Source organism: Callionymus lyra, chromosome 15 (assembly GCF_982586985.1).
Source record: "Callionymus lyra chromosome 15, fCalLyr1.hap1.1, whole genome shotgun sequence".
Classification (NCBI taxonomy): domain Eukaryota; kingdom Metazoa; phylum Chordata; class Actinopteri; order Syngnathiformes; family Callionymidae; genus Callionymus; species Callionymus lyra.
The window spans coordinates 25,894,592-25,916,699 of NC_141832.1; the positions used below are offsets into that span (position 1 = coordinate 25,894,592).

At 36.5% G+C, this 22,108-nt stretch overlaps 1 protein-coding gene across 2 annotated transcripts in view; it reads left to right on the forward strand.

Moving 5' to 3' along the window:
* LOC148065591 (protein shisa-8) overlaps positions 1–13,107 on the forward strand; it is a 97,426-nt gene extending 84,319 nt beyond the window's left edge. For both annotated transcript variants that reach the window (XM_087808815.1, XM_087808817.1), the window contains exons 4-5: positions 8,156–8,272; positions 12,255–13,107. In XM_087808815.1, coding sequence (XP_087664941.1) covers positions 8,156–8,272; positions 12,255–12,751 — 614 coding nt within the window. In that variant the 3' untranslated portion in view covers positions 12,752–13,107. The remainder of the gene's footprint in view (positions 1–8,155; positions 8,273–12,254) is intronic.
* Positions 13,108–22,108: the final 9,001 nt, after the last annotated feature.

Genomic DNA, 22,108 nt, shown 5'->3' on the forward strand with positions numbered 1-22,108 from the left:
TTCCTTGAAATCAACTCCAGAAGAGGCCAGGTCAGAAAAAATCATCTCGGCAGATGTCCGGGAGTTCTTGCTGACATCTCTGTCAATTTTCCTCTAAAGAGTTCTTGAAATCTTGCGCTTACGACCACGCCCAGGTTTGTTTCTAACTGAATCTCCCTTTACTTGGCAATGATGTAACGTACAGTGGTTTTAGACACTGTGAAACGCTTAGACATGGCTTTATAACCTCCCCCCTTCACCTGAGCCCCCACTATTTTATTTTATGAGCTCAACACTGAGTTCCTTTGTCATTATGAGCAAAAGTAGTCCCTCTCAATGTGAACTTGATTGGTTAATTAGGTATGTTTTGAGAACAAAAATTCACATGGGGGCTTATATTTTTGATCACCCCATTTTCACTAAACTTGATATAAAGCAACACAAAAATGTGTTTCATACCAAAAATGTACAACAAGCAACTAAATATCAATGTTTGATTATATCAAGTTTGATGCCAATATTGGGATGAATTTGAGGAAAATGTTCCAAAACTCCTAGGGGGCTAACAATTTTGGCCTCAACTGTCAGTGTGCTTGTAGCGAGTTAAGTCTTTTGCATTGTGTAGATAGATAAGAATCCACTGATCAGTCAACACCAGAAAAGGAACCTTGGACTCTTCAAAACATTGCCTCCACTCCTGAAGAGCCGTCACTACTGCAAGCATTTACCTGTTGCCGATGTTCTGAGTTCTTTACTTCAAGCAGAAGTAGGATGCACCTTCTTGTCTTTGAGGTTTTGCTGGGAGAGGATGGCTCCAATGAGTCTGGGGTGTCCACATTGACCAAAAACAGGAGACTTGGATCTGGATGATGGACGGCCTTGAAAAACAGCTAAGGGTGTCCTGAAAATACTAGCAGCTGAGGATTCATTGATTTTATTTTCAAGTGCATCATATTCAGTGTGTGACACATTAGCTGTTAGAGGGTATTAGGTAAATGTGACAGTTGTATAGTCTGTCAGGGGGTAGAGACAGAACATGGGTTTTACTGAATCCCTCACCCAAGTAATGATAACCTGCAGTAACAGAAGAAAGGTTAGGACTTTTTTACTATGCCGGTTTATTGATCGCAGAAGTATCTGATAGCTTTACTCCAGTTTTGACTTTGTAACTTGGGCTTCTGCAGAATCACTTGCCACATATCCCAAGAGTCAGACTTATTTATTTTCCCAGTGAACTTCCAGCATCAGTTCCGTCTAATGTTGTTGTATACAGCTTATTGTCATTGTGCACTGCTCAACGTTGTTGAGCATAGCTTAATGTTGCTGTAGGCAGTTTATGTTATTGTGCATAGCTTTATGTTGTTGTGTGCAGTTTAATGTTATTATGCGCAGCTTAATGTTGTTGTGTACAGTTTAATGTTGTTGTGTGCATAGCTTCATGTTCTTGTTTGCAGTTTAATGCTAATTTGAATTCAGTTACTTAATGTTGTTGTGCAAAGCTTAATAAAACTGTTCACAGTTTAAAGCTGTTAAGTATTGCACTTCTGGGCCACCACAGATACTACTTCTATCCCAAGCAAAGCAATCGTTGCGAAGTTCTTCATGAAAGATTCATTTAGGCAAAGTATCCAAGTTTATGAGCCCCAAATTGGGTCCCGTTGCATAACAAAGATTCCTGAGCACTGAATCTTTAAATCTAAAACTGTTGGAGGGAGATAGAGATTTGGATTATACAACACACACTCACACACTTGCACACAAACATACATGTACACAATTTCAGTGTGAGTGAATTTTTTTTCAGCTATGCTGTGTAACTGCCTTTGGGTGACTGAGGTTGTCAAAGTTTGGAAGTTGTTAGATGTTTACTTTGTTGTTCCGCAAAGTACAATTAGTGCTAAAAGGAAGTTGTCATCACGTCTTTGAGAGAGGAGATCCCAGTAGTTTAAACACCTCTTTGGAGATAAGGAGAATGAAATTAAATAAACTACACTTTGTACACACTTTGTACCCCACTGGAGCAAATGCTCTTCTTGGTTATTTATTTGTATGTTTCTCTTGACTCCGCTATGAACCTGCATCCCTATTTTGACCATGTTTTTTTTTTATTGCGATGTATCTATTTTTTCAATAATAATTTGGTTTCTAGTTCTGGAATAATCTCTGTTTTAATACAGTCAAGTTCCTTGGCGTAGGGCAGGAAAGAAGTCAACTTATTTTAACTCCAACATGGCCTGAAAGATCAGCTGCTTGCTGTCACTCATATTTGGACGTTCTATATTTGTGTCATTAAATAGCAGAGGGAGAATTTCTCGTCAGACTCTTTCAGTGATCCAGGGAAGAGGACAGATTGTCAAAGACCACTGAGAAATTTGCAACAAGAAGAAGAAAGAATTTTGACAGGGACTGATGACACCACAGTGTCAAACACAGTTAGGCATGACATGCGAGCTGCAGTGTGAAATGTATTTTTTGTCAACACTTGACTGAAATGCACAACTCAAAACAAAAAAAAACATTAAGGGAATATTTTTATTAATAGTTACTATTAAAAAAATAACATTTTTAATATAAATTTAAGCAAGACAATAAGAAATATCAAGAGATATGATGTCCTATCATATTGACTCAATCAACAAACATCTACATTCGATAACGGTGTTGCTCCATAAACTGTAATATGTTGTATGCAAGTATTTTGTAGTTGTTCCAGTTTCATTTTCACTCTACTTTTACATATTTGGCAAAAAAGTGCTGATTTAGAAAAAAAGATACTGATACAAGATGAGCAAAAGCATAGAAGACATATATAGGAAGGAAGCAAGGTAAAAATTCAAGGTCTGCTCTGCGTGCATCTGCTCACGTGAAAATGTTGTTTGCGTGATTTGTATAGAAAACAGCATGTTATCGTCAGCTTTGTATGCATGAATTTTTCCATGTGCAGCTGCAACAGAAATATTGAAAAGGACCATATGGCACATCAAAATGTCCCATTGACAATTAGCACGCCAAGTATGTAGTCTTCTTATGACCTATTTAATCTACGGTGGAGGAAATAAGTATTTGATCCCCACAAATATTTAGTAAATTTGCCCACTGACAAAGAAATGAACGGTCTGTTTAATATCAGGTTCATTTTAACAGTGAGAGACAGAATATCGGAAAGAAAATTCAGAAAATCACATTAAAAAAAATAAATGCATTTCATTGGGTGAAATAAATATTTGATCTCCTACCAACTATAAAAAATTCTGGCTCCCACAGAATTATCCACACATTCTCCACACTGCACACTGGCTCCCACATGTTAGTTCTTTCACTTTAAGAAAGTAATCATCTCAAATTGTAACCTGTATAAAAGACACATGTCCACAGAATCAATCAATCAGTCACTAACCTCTCCATCACGGGCGAGACCAAAGATATCAGGGACAAGAGTTTAGACCTGCACAAGGTCGGAATGGGTTACAAGACCATTGGCAAAAAGCTGGGGGAGAAGGAGGCAACTTTTGGTGTGATTATTCCATAATGGAAGAAATGCAAATCTCCCTTGGTCTGGCTCTCCACGCAAGAGCTCACATTGTGGGTTATCAATGATCATGGGAAAGGTGAGGGATCAGCCTCAAGAGACACAAGAGGAGCTTGTTCATGATCTCAACATAGTTTGGGCCACAGTGGCCACGAGAAAACCATTGGTAACACATTACACTGCAATGGATTCATATGCTGCAGCGCCTGCAAGGTCCCCTTGCTAAAAAAAGGTACACGTACAGACCCGTCTAAAGTTTGTCAATAAACACCTGAATGATTTGAAGAAGGATTGGGGGAAGTAATAGTTATTTGCAAGGCGCCTTTCTTAGAACAGGGTCACAAAGTGCAATCAAAAGCAATACACAGTTAAAAATACATACACAAAACTTTGAAAGGCCAAGACAACATAGGGACAAACACAACAGCCCCAGAAAATAAGTAAAAGCCTTCACGAGAAAAAAAGGTCTTAAAATGTTCTTAGAAGGAGTCAGTAGACTCAAATCATAGGGAGAAGATCGTTCCAAAGCTTAGCAACAACAGCCTGGAAGGATTTCTCTCCACTGTTCCTGTCAAGCGTGTGCACAGAACCATTAGCAGATTCTGATCCACAGACTTAAGAGCCCGATCTGGGTTGTAAGGCTGGATCAGATCACTGATGTAAGGAGGAGCCTGACCATAAATAGTTCTGAAAGAAAGAACCAGAATTTTACAATGTATCCTTAAAGAAACTGGCAGCCAATGCAGAGTGTTCAGGATCGGGGAGATGCAAGTTATTTTACTAGAGCAGATCAGAATTCTCAATGCAGAGTTTTGTATTAACTGCAGGCGAGACAGCTTCTTTTGATTAGACATGAAAATAAACTGTAACAATAGTCTAAATGAGAAGACACAAAAGCATGGAATATAAATTCCAGATCGTGTGGTGACACCAATGTTGCACTAGAGACATGTCTTTGTCAAATACAACACCCAGGTTTCTCAGGCTCAGTTTGACAGACTGGCCTAAGTCACCCAAGTACTGACTCAACACTTGACATTTATCGACAGGCGCAGTAACTAGAGTTTCAGTTTTGTCCATTAAGCTGCAACGTGTATTCACTTAGCCATTGTTTGATCTCTAACAGGCAATTGAACAGTTCAGCCTATGGGGCTTAGTTGGATTAAAGGAGCAGTAGAGCTGGATGTCATCAGCAAAAATGTGGGAAGAAACATCCAAAAATCTCTGTATGCTTTTACCCAGGGAAATTATTATTTGATTTGCAGATACACTGAAACTGAGAAAGAGGAGTGGTCCAGTTCCTGAGATGTTTGAAAACATTAAACATATAGACTGTAAATTTATTTTTCAGTGGGCAGATTTATAAAAATCAGTATATATATATCTATATATATATATATATAGATATATATATATATAGATATAGATATAGATATAGATATAGATATAGATAAAGATTTAGATTTAGATTTAGATTAAGATATAGATATAGATATATAGATATATAGATAGATAGCACAGCCGGGGGGGTCCGGCATCATCTCGGACCTATATAATATAACAGAAAAAGCGAGGATGTTGCATAAAAAACATTTCAAAAGAGAGTGATAAATGGTCAGCACTTGCAGCAGTCCTCTTTGATGCTAAGCTCTGCTGCATTCGGCTCACCCAGTGGTATTCTGCATGCACACACGCACACATGAACACGCACACTTATTCTTTGTAATATATAAATTAACCGACATGCATTAAATATATAAATTAAACTATGTCGCCACTGCAGTGTTTGTAAAGTCCTACTTAACTCCTCTAAGAGAAATACATTTCAATAGTTGTCCCTGCTTTCCCTCCATGCTACCAAAACATGGTGCTGATGAACGTGAGAGAGAAACTGGGACATTGAGATGGAATTTATTTTAGAATAATGAATACAGCAAAGATTCTCTTTGCTCTTGCTTAATATGCCTGATGGAATAGCATCAACGTGACTCATACAGGAAGCCTTTTGAATAACACATTAAAACTCTGAATATGAGATGGACTGGTGGAGGTTTCACAAAGGGAATACAATAGGTTGAAATGAAAAATATAAAGTCAGGGGAACAGGACAATCACAGCTTTTATCAAAAAGAAGTCAGCCAAGTTTATTTTAGAAGATCTAGTTTTTGAGAGAACCAAAAGTCTTCCCTAAAGTTACATTTATTAAACTTCTTTTTTTTTACTATCTGGTGTCTGCTGCATTTTCTCTAGAATAAATATAAATGCTCACAAAACCCTTTTTAAATTTTAATTTTCTTTTTTGTTATAGTTTGCCACAGTTTGCTTAATGAAATATAATATATTTTCCTGCTGGCAGAGCACTTCTTTTAATAAATAGTCCACATTTGTCACTGTACATAGTGAATAATAGTAGTTTGCTAGCGCAAAATTGAAGGAGGGGTCTTAAATTGCAAACCCCAAATCCCCTTTCTTCAGGAACTATCTGATTCACTAAGCTTTTGTGTACGCTGATACACAGTTTGAAAAGACCTGAAACACCTTGAGGCTGTGTCCCAATACACCCCTTTATCTTTACCCCTTAGCCATTCCTACTTGTCTACCTCCCAAAAACCAGTATCAGCCGTCCATGGTGGAGGTATTGACACACACAGGAAGAACAAGGGACAATAGACACATACACACACACACACACACACACACACACACACACACACACACACACACACACACACACATGCACTTGGTAATAATTGTGTTGTTAGTAGATAGTTACCTTTAATAGACCCAATAGTAATGAAGTGAACATACAGATTCAACAGCATATAGGAACACAAATATAATTTGTTAAACAACTGACTCATGTACAGAGTGGCTTCCCTCGACTATAAACAATCCCAATGTTAATCTGCTTTTTATTTTTACGGTTAGCTGTGGAAACTACCTTTAAAAACATAAAAGACTTGTGTAATTTATTATCAAGGACTATCAGTAAAAGACAAAAGTTTTCACGTGAAAAAATCGAATCATCAACATCATCAAAACTCGTATAAATAAATAATACAACAATGAACATTCATGATTAAATTAGTAAAATGCTCAATAGGTCCTTGAGATTTGGATGCAGCACACTGATGGTGTTGCACACAGTAGTAGGCGATGTTGATTTGAGGAAACTTCAATAAAATACTGTAGATCATGAAAATAGCAGCTTGTGTGGGTGGAAACAATAGAGTTAAGATTTGGAAAAAAAACTTTTGTTTATATATTCATAAACACAAATCTAACATTTACCAAAAAACAATGTTTCAACGGTTCCCATGTGTGTATTTATAATAGAGGGAAGTAGCAACAGCAAAGAAAGACTCAATTTGGGTTTGAAAATATTGCAAAGAAGGTTGGGTTGGAGTTGTGAGTCACTATTTTATAAGAGCTTCTGTAATAGACTTAACAGTATTTTATGCAGAGCAGGGATGCCTCTTTTTCTCCACCTGCCCCATGATTCATTGAGCTCCTAATTCTGCATTATTGACTTAAGAATTAGGAATTATTGTTTACATAATTAATTTGAAACGCTTATCAATGCTATTTACAACAAGGAAGAGAAGCTAATAGACAGGAACAGCCCAGTGGCCGCACTGGACACTGACCATAAGTCTTTCCATCAATGATATTTATTTACTCCTCTAACTCTCATCAACTCTGTTCTTTTCTTCACTCTGTCCCTGCCTCTGTTTCTTCCCAATTATATCTACTGCTGTTGGCTCTGGAGAGCGCCTGGTAGCTGGAGAATGTAGGACGCTCGGAGAGCTGGAGTGTTTTCTTCCCCTTTAATCATTGCTATTAAATAAAGATATGATTTAATTGACACTTGTGGGAAGCTTTGAGTTTTGTTTATATTTTTAGTGGGGAGGGGCATTAATTAAGTTCTTTATTTGCATTTTTAATTTTGAAGAGCATATTATCAAAGTCATTCAATACTCTCCACCCACTGGATTTTCCACACACACATTTACAAAGGTGAAATTACATCACTCCTTTGAGTATCTCTGTAGTGCCCGCCTCACACAGCGTCATTGTTGCATATCAATTACACAGGGAAATGGAGATCCATTCTAATTCAATTACTCACTGCTGGTGTCACATCCATTGCTTTCTACTCTCTCAGCATTGCTCACTCTCGTTTCCACCACTGCTCCTGGTCCTCACTTATGCGGCTCAGTTACAATGTGGGTGGTTGGCAAGGGTGTCAATTATTTGTTAATACAGCCAATCCTGAAGTGAATTGAGGCATAAAAATAATGCCACCACACCAAGGTTATGTTTTTATCAGTAGTATCTTTACAGGTCACTGTCTGGTTTTAGGTTTTGGATTAGGATTACAATTGTTAATTGAAAAACAGGACAAATTCTTAAAAGACTAGATTCACACAATAACTTATAAATAAGTTATATCTTTATTGGGTTATTGAATCCGTGTAACTGAGAGTTAATTGATGCGTGACAATCATGACTCACAATTACAAAAACAAGTATTTGGCTTAACCTTCTAATCATTACTATAATTTGGCAATGTGTGCCTCATACATAAAGTCTTCCTACAAGAAAACAATTAAAATAACCTCTTATTTTTCTCTCATCCTCTTCTAGATCACAACCATCTGAACAATGCGGCTCTTCCTCCCCTGGGGCCTGCCATGGCCTTGTCTCACCCACACAACAACCTGGGAATTGGCTTTAATAAGTACACATCACTGAAGGCTGTTGGTGAGGATCACTCACACAAACACTAGCAACATGAAAAGATTGCATCCAGAAGATTAAACTGATTCAGTTACAGGCGCATGGCACATGTCCTTTTATGCAAGGGTCATTGAGGCCAATGATGATATAATGTGTACAAACTGGAGTCCATAGGGAGGAAAGACAGAGAATATTAAATGTCTTCATGCACAGAAGAAAGGCAGAGTAGAAAAACCTATTTAGAAAATCAATGTATTTATTTTATGAGCAAGGCTCTAATAATTTTAGGTTTGACCATGTTGTTGCTGAAATTTATCCCACATAATGGGAACACAGGGACAGTGTAATTATTACATCATGTTATGGTTGGCTTCGTAAAGTCCTTGGATCAATGATACTAAATGTATCAGGCCAGCAGTAGGCAATGCTTTATTTCACATATCCTTCATATCTTCTGAGAATGTTGTAAAATTATATTTGGTATATTCTACAAATACGAGAAAGATGGGTAAATTTTTTTTTTTTTTTTTTTGTGTGTACTTTGTGTATTTGGAAGTCTTCTCTTAGAGGTTCAGTTATCTCATAGTTAGTATGACACCTAATCTATGAATAGCCATCATGAACCTGCCACTGTTACGCCAACAGTTGGAACGAAACTCTGGTCAAATACAGCTTCAACTGTTATGGCCCTGCAGTCAGAGCTGAATTGTATCTGCAAATACATGTTGTCTGTTGCATCCTGAGGGTCTTACATAGAGTCATACTCATGTGTAGCATCTATTACTGGAGGCGATGGAAGCATGGACTCTAATGAGGAGTGACATCATCAACAATGTGTAAACAGGCAGAAGAGCTCCTTGGCAGCAGAAGAGCACCAGGCAGTGACTTCAGTACAGGACAATGCAAAGCTATTGTCAATAACTGTTTTTATAAAAGAGTGAAAAGTGTAAAGAATAATTAGTAACCTAATGTGGTAGTGCTTCTTCCGACAAATCAAAAACTTCCATCCATATTGATAAGTAACTTTTCCTAATGTAAAAACATTTCATAATCCAACCACACTGAACACTAACATAGCTCTTATTCTAAAAAGAACAGGTTAGAGGTGTAATCTGGATCTATTGACAATAAGACATTTTGGTGAAAGTAAGTATGTTTAATGAAATTTAAACGAAAGCATGTTTTATTATTCTATTTTAGCTTAAAACAACCGTCATTGACATGACAAAAAATAATGCATACTGTCGACTATTTAAAGGGCAACTAATACTGACTTACCCACATGTTGAAGTCTTCCTCTCCAAGATGCAGTAAGTCCGTCATCATGACCATGTTTTGAACTTATTACTTTATAAATTTCTCCTCCTTCTGAAATCTTAGCTAACAAGAGTCATAGGAACTTGATTTACTTAAATAACTATTTCATTTTTTTCTTATATATAGTTCAGTTTCATGTAGACTTTGGCACCCTATTAAAACTCTGGGTAATTAATGTTATTTCAAGCATGTGATCTTTGTTTAAACACAACTGAATCTAACTGAAGCCAGGAAGAGTGTATAAAACTTAACTCAACCTTTGTGTTGTGTCCTGTCCAAGCATAGAGATGAGAATTGTCGGAGGATTTAAGAAGCAAAATTGTGGAAAAATATAATCAAAAAGTTCATAACCCATGGAAGTGTGGCAAATCTTTCTGGATGTGGACGTAAGAGAAAAAATAATGAAAGAATGCAACGAATTGATAGTTATTAATAATAGTTCTAATGGTGGAAAAACAACCTCATTCTACTTCCACTCAAATTGAAGCTGTCCTGCAGTCTCAGGTTACAATGGTTACAGCTCGAAACATACGTCGTCATCTGAACGAGAGTAAGCGCTATGGCAGGGGACTTATTTGGCCAGTAATGTAGGGCCGAGTGTCAGAAAGCTGGGTCTGCGTCAGAGGTCATGGATGTTCCAGCGGGATAATGACCCAAAGTTTATCTTAAATGTCTGTCTGTCTGTCTGTCATGGTTTGTTTCTGCCCTTCCAAGTTTGTTTCTGTCTGTTTGTACATTTCTTTGTCTGTTTGTCTGTCTATCCTTCTGTCTGTTTGTTGTAGCGAGAAAACACCCTTTAAACCTTAGTGCCCTGGAGCAGTTTGCAAAAGAATAGTGTTCCAAAATTCCAGTTGAGAGGTGTAGGAAACTAGTTGGTGGTTATAGGAAGCCATTAGTTTCAGTTATTTTCTCCAAAGAAGGTGAAACTAAGTATTAAGTTGAGGGTACCAATGATTTTGTCCAACCCAATTTTGAGTTTTGTATAAAAGTATGTACAATTCAGCCTTTTTCTGCTTTTTGGTGTTGTCCCAATGTACTCCAAGTAAATAAACATGTGTGTACCTATACAATTGTAATTCCATAACTTTTCTAGGAGAAATGGTGCATTTTCTGGAAAAGTTCCAGGGGTACCAATAATTTCGTCCATGACTGTGTGCTCTGACACAGGTTAATCTGACCGTCAGAGCATGACGGCATTACTACTTTAATACTTTGACATCAGAAATCAAATGTTGAATTTGAGCTGTATTTTTAACTTTTTGAGATCGCAGACATCAAAACAAAGTTGACACATTGTCTGGAAAATACCTGAAACATGCGCCATGGCATCTAGGTCATCAGATGATCTTCTGCGAGTTGCATGATTGGCTGAAGGTTCAGTAGCTTTGTACTATTTTGGTATTGTTTAGTGGCATTTTTATAGTTAAATTTGTTACAAATAGTTAAAATATTGAATTTAGAATGTATTTTCAGATAAATTAGTAGTTATTGGAATGAGAAAATTAAACTAGATAGAAAGATAGAGAAAAATCATTTGTATATTACCTATACATACATATTACATAAATTAAATTAAATAAAATGAAAAATAAAACAATTCAACCTTTCAAAATAAAAAAATAAAAAATTCAATTATTAAAAATGAATTCAAAGCCTAAAATATAAAATAACAATTCACTTTCAATAATGTTTCAACATTTCTAATTTTTAAATCCAACCATTTAATATTCTGATGGCACTGATCTAGTTCCATAGTTTTAGCCCTGTACTTAATTAACCAGTGCTTGGCATACAAGGGTTGATGGTGTTTATAGGGCAGATTGTGTGTAAATTGCCTGGTTGAATGGTGATGACCGTACAGCAGAGTTGACTTCCACTCCGGGGGCTGGCGTTAATCTGACTTGACATGTTGAACGTAGTCTATTTTTACTCCCCACATCTATCCAGTTTGTCAGACATTCACTCATGGCTTCCATCTTTATTTTGATGGGGTTTTTTTTTCTTTAAATGGGGGGTGGGGGGGATGCCGTACTCAAAGTATTTTAATGTAAGTAAGTAAGTAAGTAATATTTGTGGAGCACTTTTCTAGACCAGGGTCACAAAGCGATTAAACAATCAAAACAATACCCAATACAATATAAACTTAAAAGGTCAAGATAACAAAGAGAACTTCTAAGAAAATCAGGGAAAAGCCTGCACGGATAAAAATGTTTCTTGAAGGAGTCAGTAGACTCCATCAAGCGCAGAGGGAGAGGAAGATCCTTCCAAAGCTTAGGAAAAAGCTTAATGTGTAGTCAGAAGGAAGGAAAGTTCTGACCTTTGCTAAATAAAGAAGATATGCACTAAAACATTCCTGAAAGAAAGAAAACAGAATTGTTTTAACAGAAAGGGTTATGATGAAAACATCATTGGAACTTTATAATCCAAAAAATAACTCGCTTAACTTGATGAGTGATTCAAAAAAAAAAAAATCTGTTTTTGCCAAATGTTCCTAGAGTGTATTGAATATGCCAATATGTCATTTTAGGAACACATTTGCCATCTTGGCCAGTACAATTCGACAAAATAACAAAATGGAAGAAAAATAATAAATGTTATACATTTTAAAATAATTGTATTTGTAAATACAGTCCAAACTGTATGTTCTACTGCTGGGTTTAAGTAGACTTTGTTTTTTCTTCTTGTCCAGACACCGTCCCGAGGGATTACTACAAGAGCTACCCAATGGTTGATTACACACACCGCCAATCTCCTCCTACTTTCCAGCCAATCAACCTTTACCCCAAGGATAAGCCTTTCTTCCCACCACCTGACGTCCACGCTCCGCTCGCAATTACCATCAATTCCTCGATGATCCCAAAGCCTAAGATCTCCAAAACCAACACGCACCCACTCACATCCAGCTCAGCGTTCAAAGCATGGGACCCCAGCAAGAGCCATGTCCAGCAGCATCCATCTGCATCACACGTGGGCCTTCAGGTCCAGCAGCACCACCCCCTCCAGCAGCAGCACCAGCCGTTGCACCAGCCGAACAGCCGGCGCCAGGCCTACACCAACAAGCGGCAGTTCAGCATCGAGACACTGCCAGAGCTCTTCTCACAACCAATGGGCTATAGGCCCTCGCCGCGTATGAACCCCAAACACAAAGGATTGCCCACAAACAGCAAGACCGAGGTCACTGTCTGAACTTGGGAAAAACTGGACGGCAGTTGAAATAAGTTTGTATCCACCACTATGAGCAGGAGTATGCAAATTTGTATCTAAATTTAACCTCAGCATTGTTGATGATGACAATGCAAGTGACTGTTTCATACTTTCTGGACTGTGGGCAACAGCCTACACTAAACTGGGACACAGTTAACCCGGGAACTGCTGAATAATTGAGTGGCCTCTCAGTGTGTTGGCACAGCTCTCATCCTGTTCCTCCTCCGATGAACCACCTATACAACTACAACTACACAAATATTTGAAACTACCCGCAACTCACCTAGTTCTGTCAGAGAAGTGGGCAGGCAGTATTTCCCATCCGACTTTGGCTTCCAATCATTAGAGACAATGCCGTTGTGTTGTCAGCTCTCATTGTAACCGAGTCCTCCAGAAAGGGACCTCTCTGCCTGACCGTTTACGCCTGAAGCAGGGAATTATTCATCTCACTCCATTGGCAAAAAAGATAAAAGGGATCTAAACCGCTCACAAACACATAACAAGAGATTGTCAAAAACAACAGAGAGCATCACTGACAGAAACACTAAACATTAAATCGATATTTCCTGCCGTATGTTGAGGTGCTGTCTCTAGTCCAATGTCAAAGGTTTTTCCATGTTGGGTTTTACAAACAATGTGAGTCCTACTGAGGCACAGATTAGTATCTGATGAAGTTTTTTCTAGCTTAAATAGTGGAGGGGATATAAACCATGTATGGAGTCCACTAAGTACTTACATTTAGATAATAATAGATTTGATAATAATAATAATGTTTATTTTTCATCAACTGTTTATTCAATATGTCCATGAAAGAGTTGTGGCTAAATTGAATTCACAGCGCTGCCAGTGCATGTAATCATGTAGTAAAAGCTAAAAAGCAAACTTATAAAGTAGAATTTAGTTGAGTGATAATAATATTAAAACTAGTATTGAGTGTATTTTGAGGGTTGTAATAGTGAAAACCTCTGTTTGGTCGAACAATCACATTGTTTATGAAAACGTTTTGCCCGTTGTTACAAGGAGCTGTGCTATTATAAATATAAAACTATACAGACTACTTTAAACTGATCATACATTATTGCCACATAATTATTTAAAAAATCAACATGCTTCTAGTGTCCAACCTGTAAAAAAATAACAATATATTTGTTATTATTAAATACCATAAAATATGTACACTCCCAATCCTCTATCCAATGATAAATATACATTTTGTCCCTATATATATGTATATATATATATATATATATATATATATATATATATATGTATATATATATATATATATATATATATATATATATATATATATATATATATATATATATATTTTCAAACAGTTCAAATATATTATAATTTTATTCAAATTCTAAAGGGGTATACCATTTATCAAAGGTCTCGAAATAATGAGTGTTTAATACAAATAGGCTTATATTATTCCTCATCACATTCATTTCGATAATATAGTATGAATGTGCTAGACAGTAACATTTTTTATTAAATTCCCCTCTATGTGTCATCATTACAAGACCTCTGCTGCAGTGAATTTGTCTGCAATTCTATGAGCTGAGGGACGTCATCAAACTGCCCAACACCCGCAATTATCTCACCTTCGGATCATGGGGAGGGCAGAGCGATGTGTGCGATAGGAAAATACATTTTTTTAAACACTAATATTATGTAGGACAGATACACAAGCTTAAGACATATTCAACCTATTAAGGTTATCGGAACCTGGGTTTCATTTTTCAAAACCTCATAGTTGAAAACATGCCTGTCTGAGACATGATGCAGACATGTATTTCAAAATATATATTTTATAAATTGTTGATGGTTATAAACAAAGATACAAATTATTAACGGGTGGTAAATTTCATTATACTGCAGCAAGCACTGGTATTGACTAGCTAAGGTAGCTACTATATTATTTAAATATATTTTATAGACCATATCTGACAAAATAAAAGCGCAAATTGATTATTATCAAGTTGTGCAGGAACTTGACTAATTGGAACTCTGCTCCTGTACAGCTTTGGGTGATCCACAAATATTGCTACGTGAAACAGTGTTTGCAAATAGATTTATATAAATTATATTAATATAATAATATTTAAACAAAATTACAATATACTGTAGGATCAAATTATTTTGATATTTATAAATAATAAAATGGCGCCTATTCTTTGGTAGACTTTCTGGACATTTGGGAATTATCCGAGACATTGGTTAAAATGATCAAGAATATTTTATTTAAAATGTGATGAAACATATATTATTTAATTCACAACATCTTAGTAAACACAATACATGTTGACACTCAATAAAAGCCCATTAAATGAACCATGACCAAAAAAGGATGCATAAAGGAAAATTTGAAAGTATATTATTCCTGTGAAAAAAAAACTGGTTTGACATACATACTGCAGTCCTACTTAAAAATCTTCATATGGGCCTTAATTCACAAAAGTACAAACAGAATAAAACTTGAATGTATCAGCAATCAACTGATGTGGACACCACTGTAATGGTGTTTTCAATTTACCTCTCGAAAAACCTCTTAGCCCGGTTGTTTAAAGCAGGCTTCAGAGCTGCCGGCTTGCTTTTATGATCAGAGATCAGCTGAGAGCGAGGATTGTGAACATAAAAGCATTAATTGGATGCGCCTGATGTGAGGATGCATCAAACGCCTCCATTGTGACGCTTTTGCCATCGATGCACAGCATGTACTGATGCACGTGTTTGAGATTCTCTCTCTCATGTCTTTGACTTTTATTCTCAAAAGGTACCGAAGTTTTAGCGGGTCACTTAAGATAACACATTAAAAGCATTTTGGCTTCCAAAAGCCCTTCCCTCAAATCTGTTTTTTTAAGATGTCAGAAACCAACCAGAAATGACAGCGAGTAAACAGGCAAGTCAGGTTTGTCCAGCAATAAGTGATCCCTGTCTTACTGAGCTTGACGGTCTAGAGCCCTCCAGAGTCCTCAAAGTTTAGAGACCTTTAACGTCAGTTTTACTCTTATTGGAAGTCCCTCTAGGATTGTTGGCATCCATAAACTCTTCCATGTCCTTATCTTTAACATGGTATCTTTATACGTCATCATATAAACATTTGGCCTCCTGGCCATAAGTGTGACAAGAAGATGAGATAAGAGAAGGGCAAATAAGTCTCCTGTAAAATTCTGCAAAATTAAATAAATAAAAAAAGCAACATGAGTAGATACCTCATCAATTTGAAAAGCAATGCAGGCATTTACAGATTTATATCATGGGTTATTCCATGAAAACTAATGTCTTTTCTGTACAAAACTATAGTAAAAGTATAATTTCTAACATAAAAATAGTAAATTATGCCCCTGCCACCTTAGGACCCATTCATGCTTTGGTTTCTAACAGACACTGGTTCTTTCAGTAACATGACAAAAAGCAGATTAAATCAGTAGAACCCTTGCTAGAGCCATGCTATCTAGCAGCAGGATTAGTGTCTTTTTTTTTTAGTTTGAGATTCTATTCATCTTAACCTTACCACCCCATAACACCTGCTAGGAAAATTGTTAAATTACCCATTGTAATGTAATGCAAACAAACATTTTAAGCTTGACAGCATACTTTCTAACTAAGCTAGTTTAAAGGTTAAATTGACCACTTTTTTGTGTCAATTATGTGACTTAAATAATTTGAATGTCTTAAAAAATGGCTGATGGTTTTTAGATAAGGATGAGAAGTGGTAAGTGGCAGAGGTTTCAATAAGCAACTCATGTATCTAGTCGAAAACCTTAAATGGTCTTACAATGCCAACAAGACATTCATGGTTAAGGATGTCTGCCCAAGTTATTTTCTTTCTCTAAAATTGTCTTTGCATTGGGTGTTTGTGGTTCTTTGTAACAACGATGGTTGAAGCTTGGTTGTACAATCATACCTTTGGAATTCAGTAAACATAAATAAAAGAGCACAGTGCTGGATGAAAGACAACGCAGACGCATCTATTGACAAGAGCTTTTAGATGTGACCAAGCTAAAGGTACAGTCAAAAAGACCAGAGTTTAACCAAGCAATGTGTAAGGGTTACAGATTCACTCTGCATACAGGAAGCTTCAATCAACTTATTTTAAACTTCCCAAAAGGAACGAGTCAAACACAAGGTGGAACATTGCATTGCTGACAGAGAAGCCGCAGAGGCATAACATTATTTATCTTCCAAACAGGTTTCACTCTTTCGTGGAACAAACAGGACCAAAAGCTTTGATTTAGAAGCAACTGAGTATACTTAAAAATGTGTTGGCCATGCAAAACTGTGAGAATGCCCACACAGTTTAGGATCATCAACTAAGCATGCATTTACTCAATCTCTTCTGATCAGTGACGGACTGGTGTCACTTACTCTTCCTGGAGCTTTTTGACTGTTGTTCGTTAAACTTCCTCTCTATTAAAGAAACAATGCAAATATTCTACCCAAGGTTATCTGAATGCGACCTTATATACATACTTTGGCTCCATGATTCCTAGCAATATATACATGTATGTTTCAATTTTTTCTTGTTTAATGTCTCTTTGAAGTTTTGTAATGTACTCTACTTTTATTTATTTTTTTATATACATTTTATCAAACAAAAGAAGAAAAAAAATATGACAAACGGAAAGTTAAGTGCTTCCAGAATTTTGACTCATGGCTGCACGGCCTTGAACCCCTGCTTCAAAAGAGACCTCCCCCCGTACCACCAGAAGATGTCATATTTTGTAAAACTTGTGATTTCTGAGTTATATTGTATGATAGACATGCATTCATTTTATTACTGTGAAACATATTTGCTTTGTATTCAAGTGCTTTTCCAACACATTAAGTAAAATATTAATGTACAGCTTTCGGAAATGCAAAAAATGAAGAAAAAATACATGTATTGTTTCACAATGATTTGTAACAGGTAGCACTAGGCTGTCTTTGATCGCTGTATACTACTTGTGTATATTTGTATGCTGTACCACTTGTCTGCTGTGAAAATTGTTGACTACTGAGTTTATAAAGGGCTTTTTCTAGAATTTAAAGCAGACTGGTTAGTCATCTTTAACTAAAGACTTATCTTTGAGTTTAAGTTGAGGGGATTATGGACACAATATTCATGCATATTAAAGTCTGGTATAAATAAAAAATCTATGATGTAAAACTGGAATGAAAAAAAAAAAGGTTCATGCGTCCTGTTTGAATAAAACTTTCATTACAGTTGCTGGTGTTTAAATTATTTTCTTAAGTGTTCTTATATTGAAATATTGATTTGAAAAATAAATGTGTTGTTAACCTTTACTCTGCATACAAGTCTTCTGGTTTTAGGAATGATCATCTCAATTTCAGGAATACTATGAGTTTTTTGGGACTTTTACGCTGCATTAAAGGCTTCTGGTTTTAAGAATGATCATCTCAAAAAAAGAAACCAGGGGAATGAGATTTAATGAGACAGGAACAGTGGGAAGTTTTATGAGAAACACATGCAACTTCTTCCAAATTAGTGTCATTTAAATCAGCACGTCCTCACACCCTAGTCGTCATACCGTCCGACACCATGCAATACCCCCAGCCGTCACTAGGGTGACGATATAGGGGGACAGAAATGTCGGTTTTAGCCATCCCGATTCACCCATTAATATACAGAGAACTCCCAATCGTCGGATTCAGACGGCCCGTGTAACATTTGACGCATCGCCCAACTCATTGTTGCCATGGTAACGTGACGTGACGTGACGCTGTTGTCATTTGGCTACCGTAATTCTAAAACTATGAAGCGCACTTGAAATGTTTACTGTAGACAGTGCGATTCTACCGATTGTGCTTAACGACCTCGAACCACTCTGACGTGGAACACGACGACCATAAATCGGTAAAAAATGCTTCATCTGAATTTTTTGAAGCTTGTTCACGCATCACGGAAGTCAACAGGCTCTCGCGGATTAATAAATGCTTAAAAGGTCCTGTAAAAGGGACTATATTGTATATTTTTAAGTGTAACAACTAAACAATGTTGAGATTGTTTTATGAATGAGTAAAATAAAGTCTGGATGGGCTATTTGCTTGATCCTCTTTATAATCCGGTGCGCTTTTGTATGAAAATAGACCCCTTCATTGAGATTGCGTTTATGGACATATGTTTTATTTTTATTTAGCTGCGATTATGAGCGATCTACGTGACGTTCATCAACAGTAATCGCGATCCTGCAGAGGTGACGTCACACACGCTAATAAACAGGAGTTTATTATTTCACGCAACTTCCTCCAAAGCGCAGGATATGACGTCACATTTGTTGACACACGGATACGCGTTTCGTCAAGTCAAGTCAAATTGAGTGAGATTTTGTGTTCACGCTCCTGCAGTAACTTGACGGAACAAGATGCGTGTCACTCGTCTATTAAGGTAAGATATAATTATTGCTTTAAGTCGACTCAGAAATAATGTTTCATTGCCTGTAATGTAACTTTCTGTGGTGCGTTAACACAAGAGCTAGTTCGCTAAAACACTGAAAAGCTTTTTTTATTATAATGCAACTCACACACGTATTTTGTTTGTTATTTTGAAAGGAGGAAAATATATTTATATTCCAATAAAAAGTTTGAGGTGATATATTTTATTAATATTCAAGATTTTGATTTCATTTATCACTTCCAAATATTAATACAGTTAACATATTTAACGAATTTAAGTATATAAGTATACGTTTATTTTAACCCTTTTGGATGAGGGATTTGATCTGTTGTTGTTTTCTTTAAATGAAAGACTATATATAAAATAATAATGAAAAGTATTTTAAATTCCAGCATAAAGAGGTAAACCAGATGGGAAAAACCATAAAACAATGGATGAAGGAAACATGGAGGGCTTATCTCTCAATGCATGATCAAGTATAGTTGCTTGTATTTATTTATTAATTTATTATATTTAAAAGGGAGCACTAGTATGTTTTTGTTTTGTTTTTGCATGGAAGTGACCTGCAAGAACTGACCAGAACTCCAGACCTGCTTGACATGAAACCTTTCTCTCTTTGGTTCCTGCCAAATTATTTCAAATGTGAAGTAAGTGAGTAAGTAATATTTGTAAGCATAGTGAACACAAACTTGTAAACCTTCCGCACATCCCATCATGGAAATAATCTAAAATGCAATTCTATGTTCTTTTCTAGGTGAGATGGAGTGCTGCATGTCAGACAGGTGCTGGACTAACCATCGGAGGTGGAAGGGGTCAATTCCTTCCTCTCTGGAATAGCAGTGACCACCAAACACATGTCAAAAGCAGGTGAGATGGTTACATCATACACACTTTGGTCATTAAAATAGTCATGTTTGGTAATAATGATAAATACATTTCTGTGGCAGGACGCACTGACATGCTGATGCTTATGGTCAAGGTTTTCTGGCTTCTGTTTTTGGAAACACTTGGTCGTGCCCGTCAAGGTGGTAGGTACACCAGACTGAAGAGTCTTTTTCAATACATTTTACACTTCAAATAATCAGAATCATACGACTTAAACAAGATAATTATTTAACTGCACCTTTCTTGTTATTTTTGTAAATATGATTGTGTATATATAATATAGTGCAGATTTATTTTGTCTTCTATTTAGATTTTTTTTTTTCTTTTTACTATTTTATTTCTGGGTGTTTTATTTTTTGGTATATTGCTCTTGCTGTTGTTAAACCGAATTTCCACTCGCAGAACAAATAAAGGTTTCTGAGGTTTTCCAGGTTCTGTTGACTTTCAGACAAACAGGATTTCGACGTTGTTATGGCAGTAAGGAGACGGCAGGAAGTGAAAGATTCTTGAGAAAGAGATGAACCAACACTGGAAGTCCCTGTCAGGTCGTTGTGATTCCCTGAAAGAGTTGTCTCGCATGGCAGCGTCACAGCAAGGTAAGAGTTTATTTAACAAGTGAAGAACAGAACTAGTCCATGTACAGCTCCTCATTCTTATTGTCTTATTCTTTTAATATACACATGGGTTTGACTGGTGAGGCTTTGAAGGGTCTTCAGAGCATTTTAGGAGCAGGTAAAGTCAGCATGACGTCACTCGAACCATGACTCGGACCAGAAACTACTACACGCAAGTCTTCGCTGAGGATGAGACCATCAACGTCATGCAAATTCACTCTGATGGTTACTCGTGACATTAGTGACGATCTGTGAACAATTGTTTGATATGAAACCTGAAATAAGGCACAATTTGATGTCATTTTGAATAATGCTCCCATAGTATTCATCCTCAGTGCAGGTAATGTGTTGTGAAAATGACTATTGGTGATTTAGAAGTTCTAAAAAGGTCTCTGTTTACCCTAGTTTGAGATCGAGATAGAGTTCAACATGAACAATATTCAGGCTAAGCAGACACCATATGTTCATTAATCATGAATGAATTAATGTTTTATTTCGAACATGTTACATAAGAAAGTAAACTTAAGACAAACGAACAAAACCCATGACATTAGTCAAACAATAATTATAGTCAAAACAATAATAATATTTACCCGTCCTGTCGAAAAAGTAAGAAGGATTAAGCATAAGCTCGTCTATACCTACCCCTTCTCCACTACTCGATTGTAAACCATCAACACCCAAAGTACATCAACAAAATACAAACATAAACAAACAAACATTCAGCAAAACAAAGTGGAGCTATTTAAGATATGAATAGAGATAAACCACTGCTTTCTTGAAATCACCACACCAGCAATAACTTTCATAATTTGATAATTTTGCCATTCCATGTGATATGGGTAAGCAGTAAAAAATGATTTCATTCATCAGTAATCATCATTGTTTAGCTGAAGAGCTATTTGTAAATTAGACTCAAACTATGAAATAGAAGACAGCACGTCTAAAAGCTTTGTGAGACCCACAGTACATGTTTGAACTTTAAAATATACATATGTATGTTATTGATAGGTCACTCAAAACTGCCGTTTTCGGCATCGTTATTTTTTATAAGGGCGTTTCTCTAGATGCTTCCTAAAGCTACTTACGGTTTGGGAGGGGATATCATGACGGTTCTACCAGCATATTATTTTATAGGGTGTCAGAGGTCACACAGACCAAGTTCATATGTCTAAAGGTAAAATAGGTGGAATTAGAGCAAAAGAGCAAATTACTGAGTCTGACGGTCCCCTAGTATCTATGTAAAAAATCTGGTGTCCATTGGTGCAAAAATGAATGAGGGAGAGGTTGTCATTCTTCTGTCAAGATGGTCTCTGAGTGTAATAGAATGACCAGACATGTTCATCCAGAAATGGACTTAGGCAACTTTTTTTCTACTTGGACCTCAGAGCTGATATTTGGATATGTTATTATAGACTCCATTCTGAGTTAAAC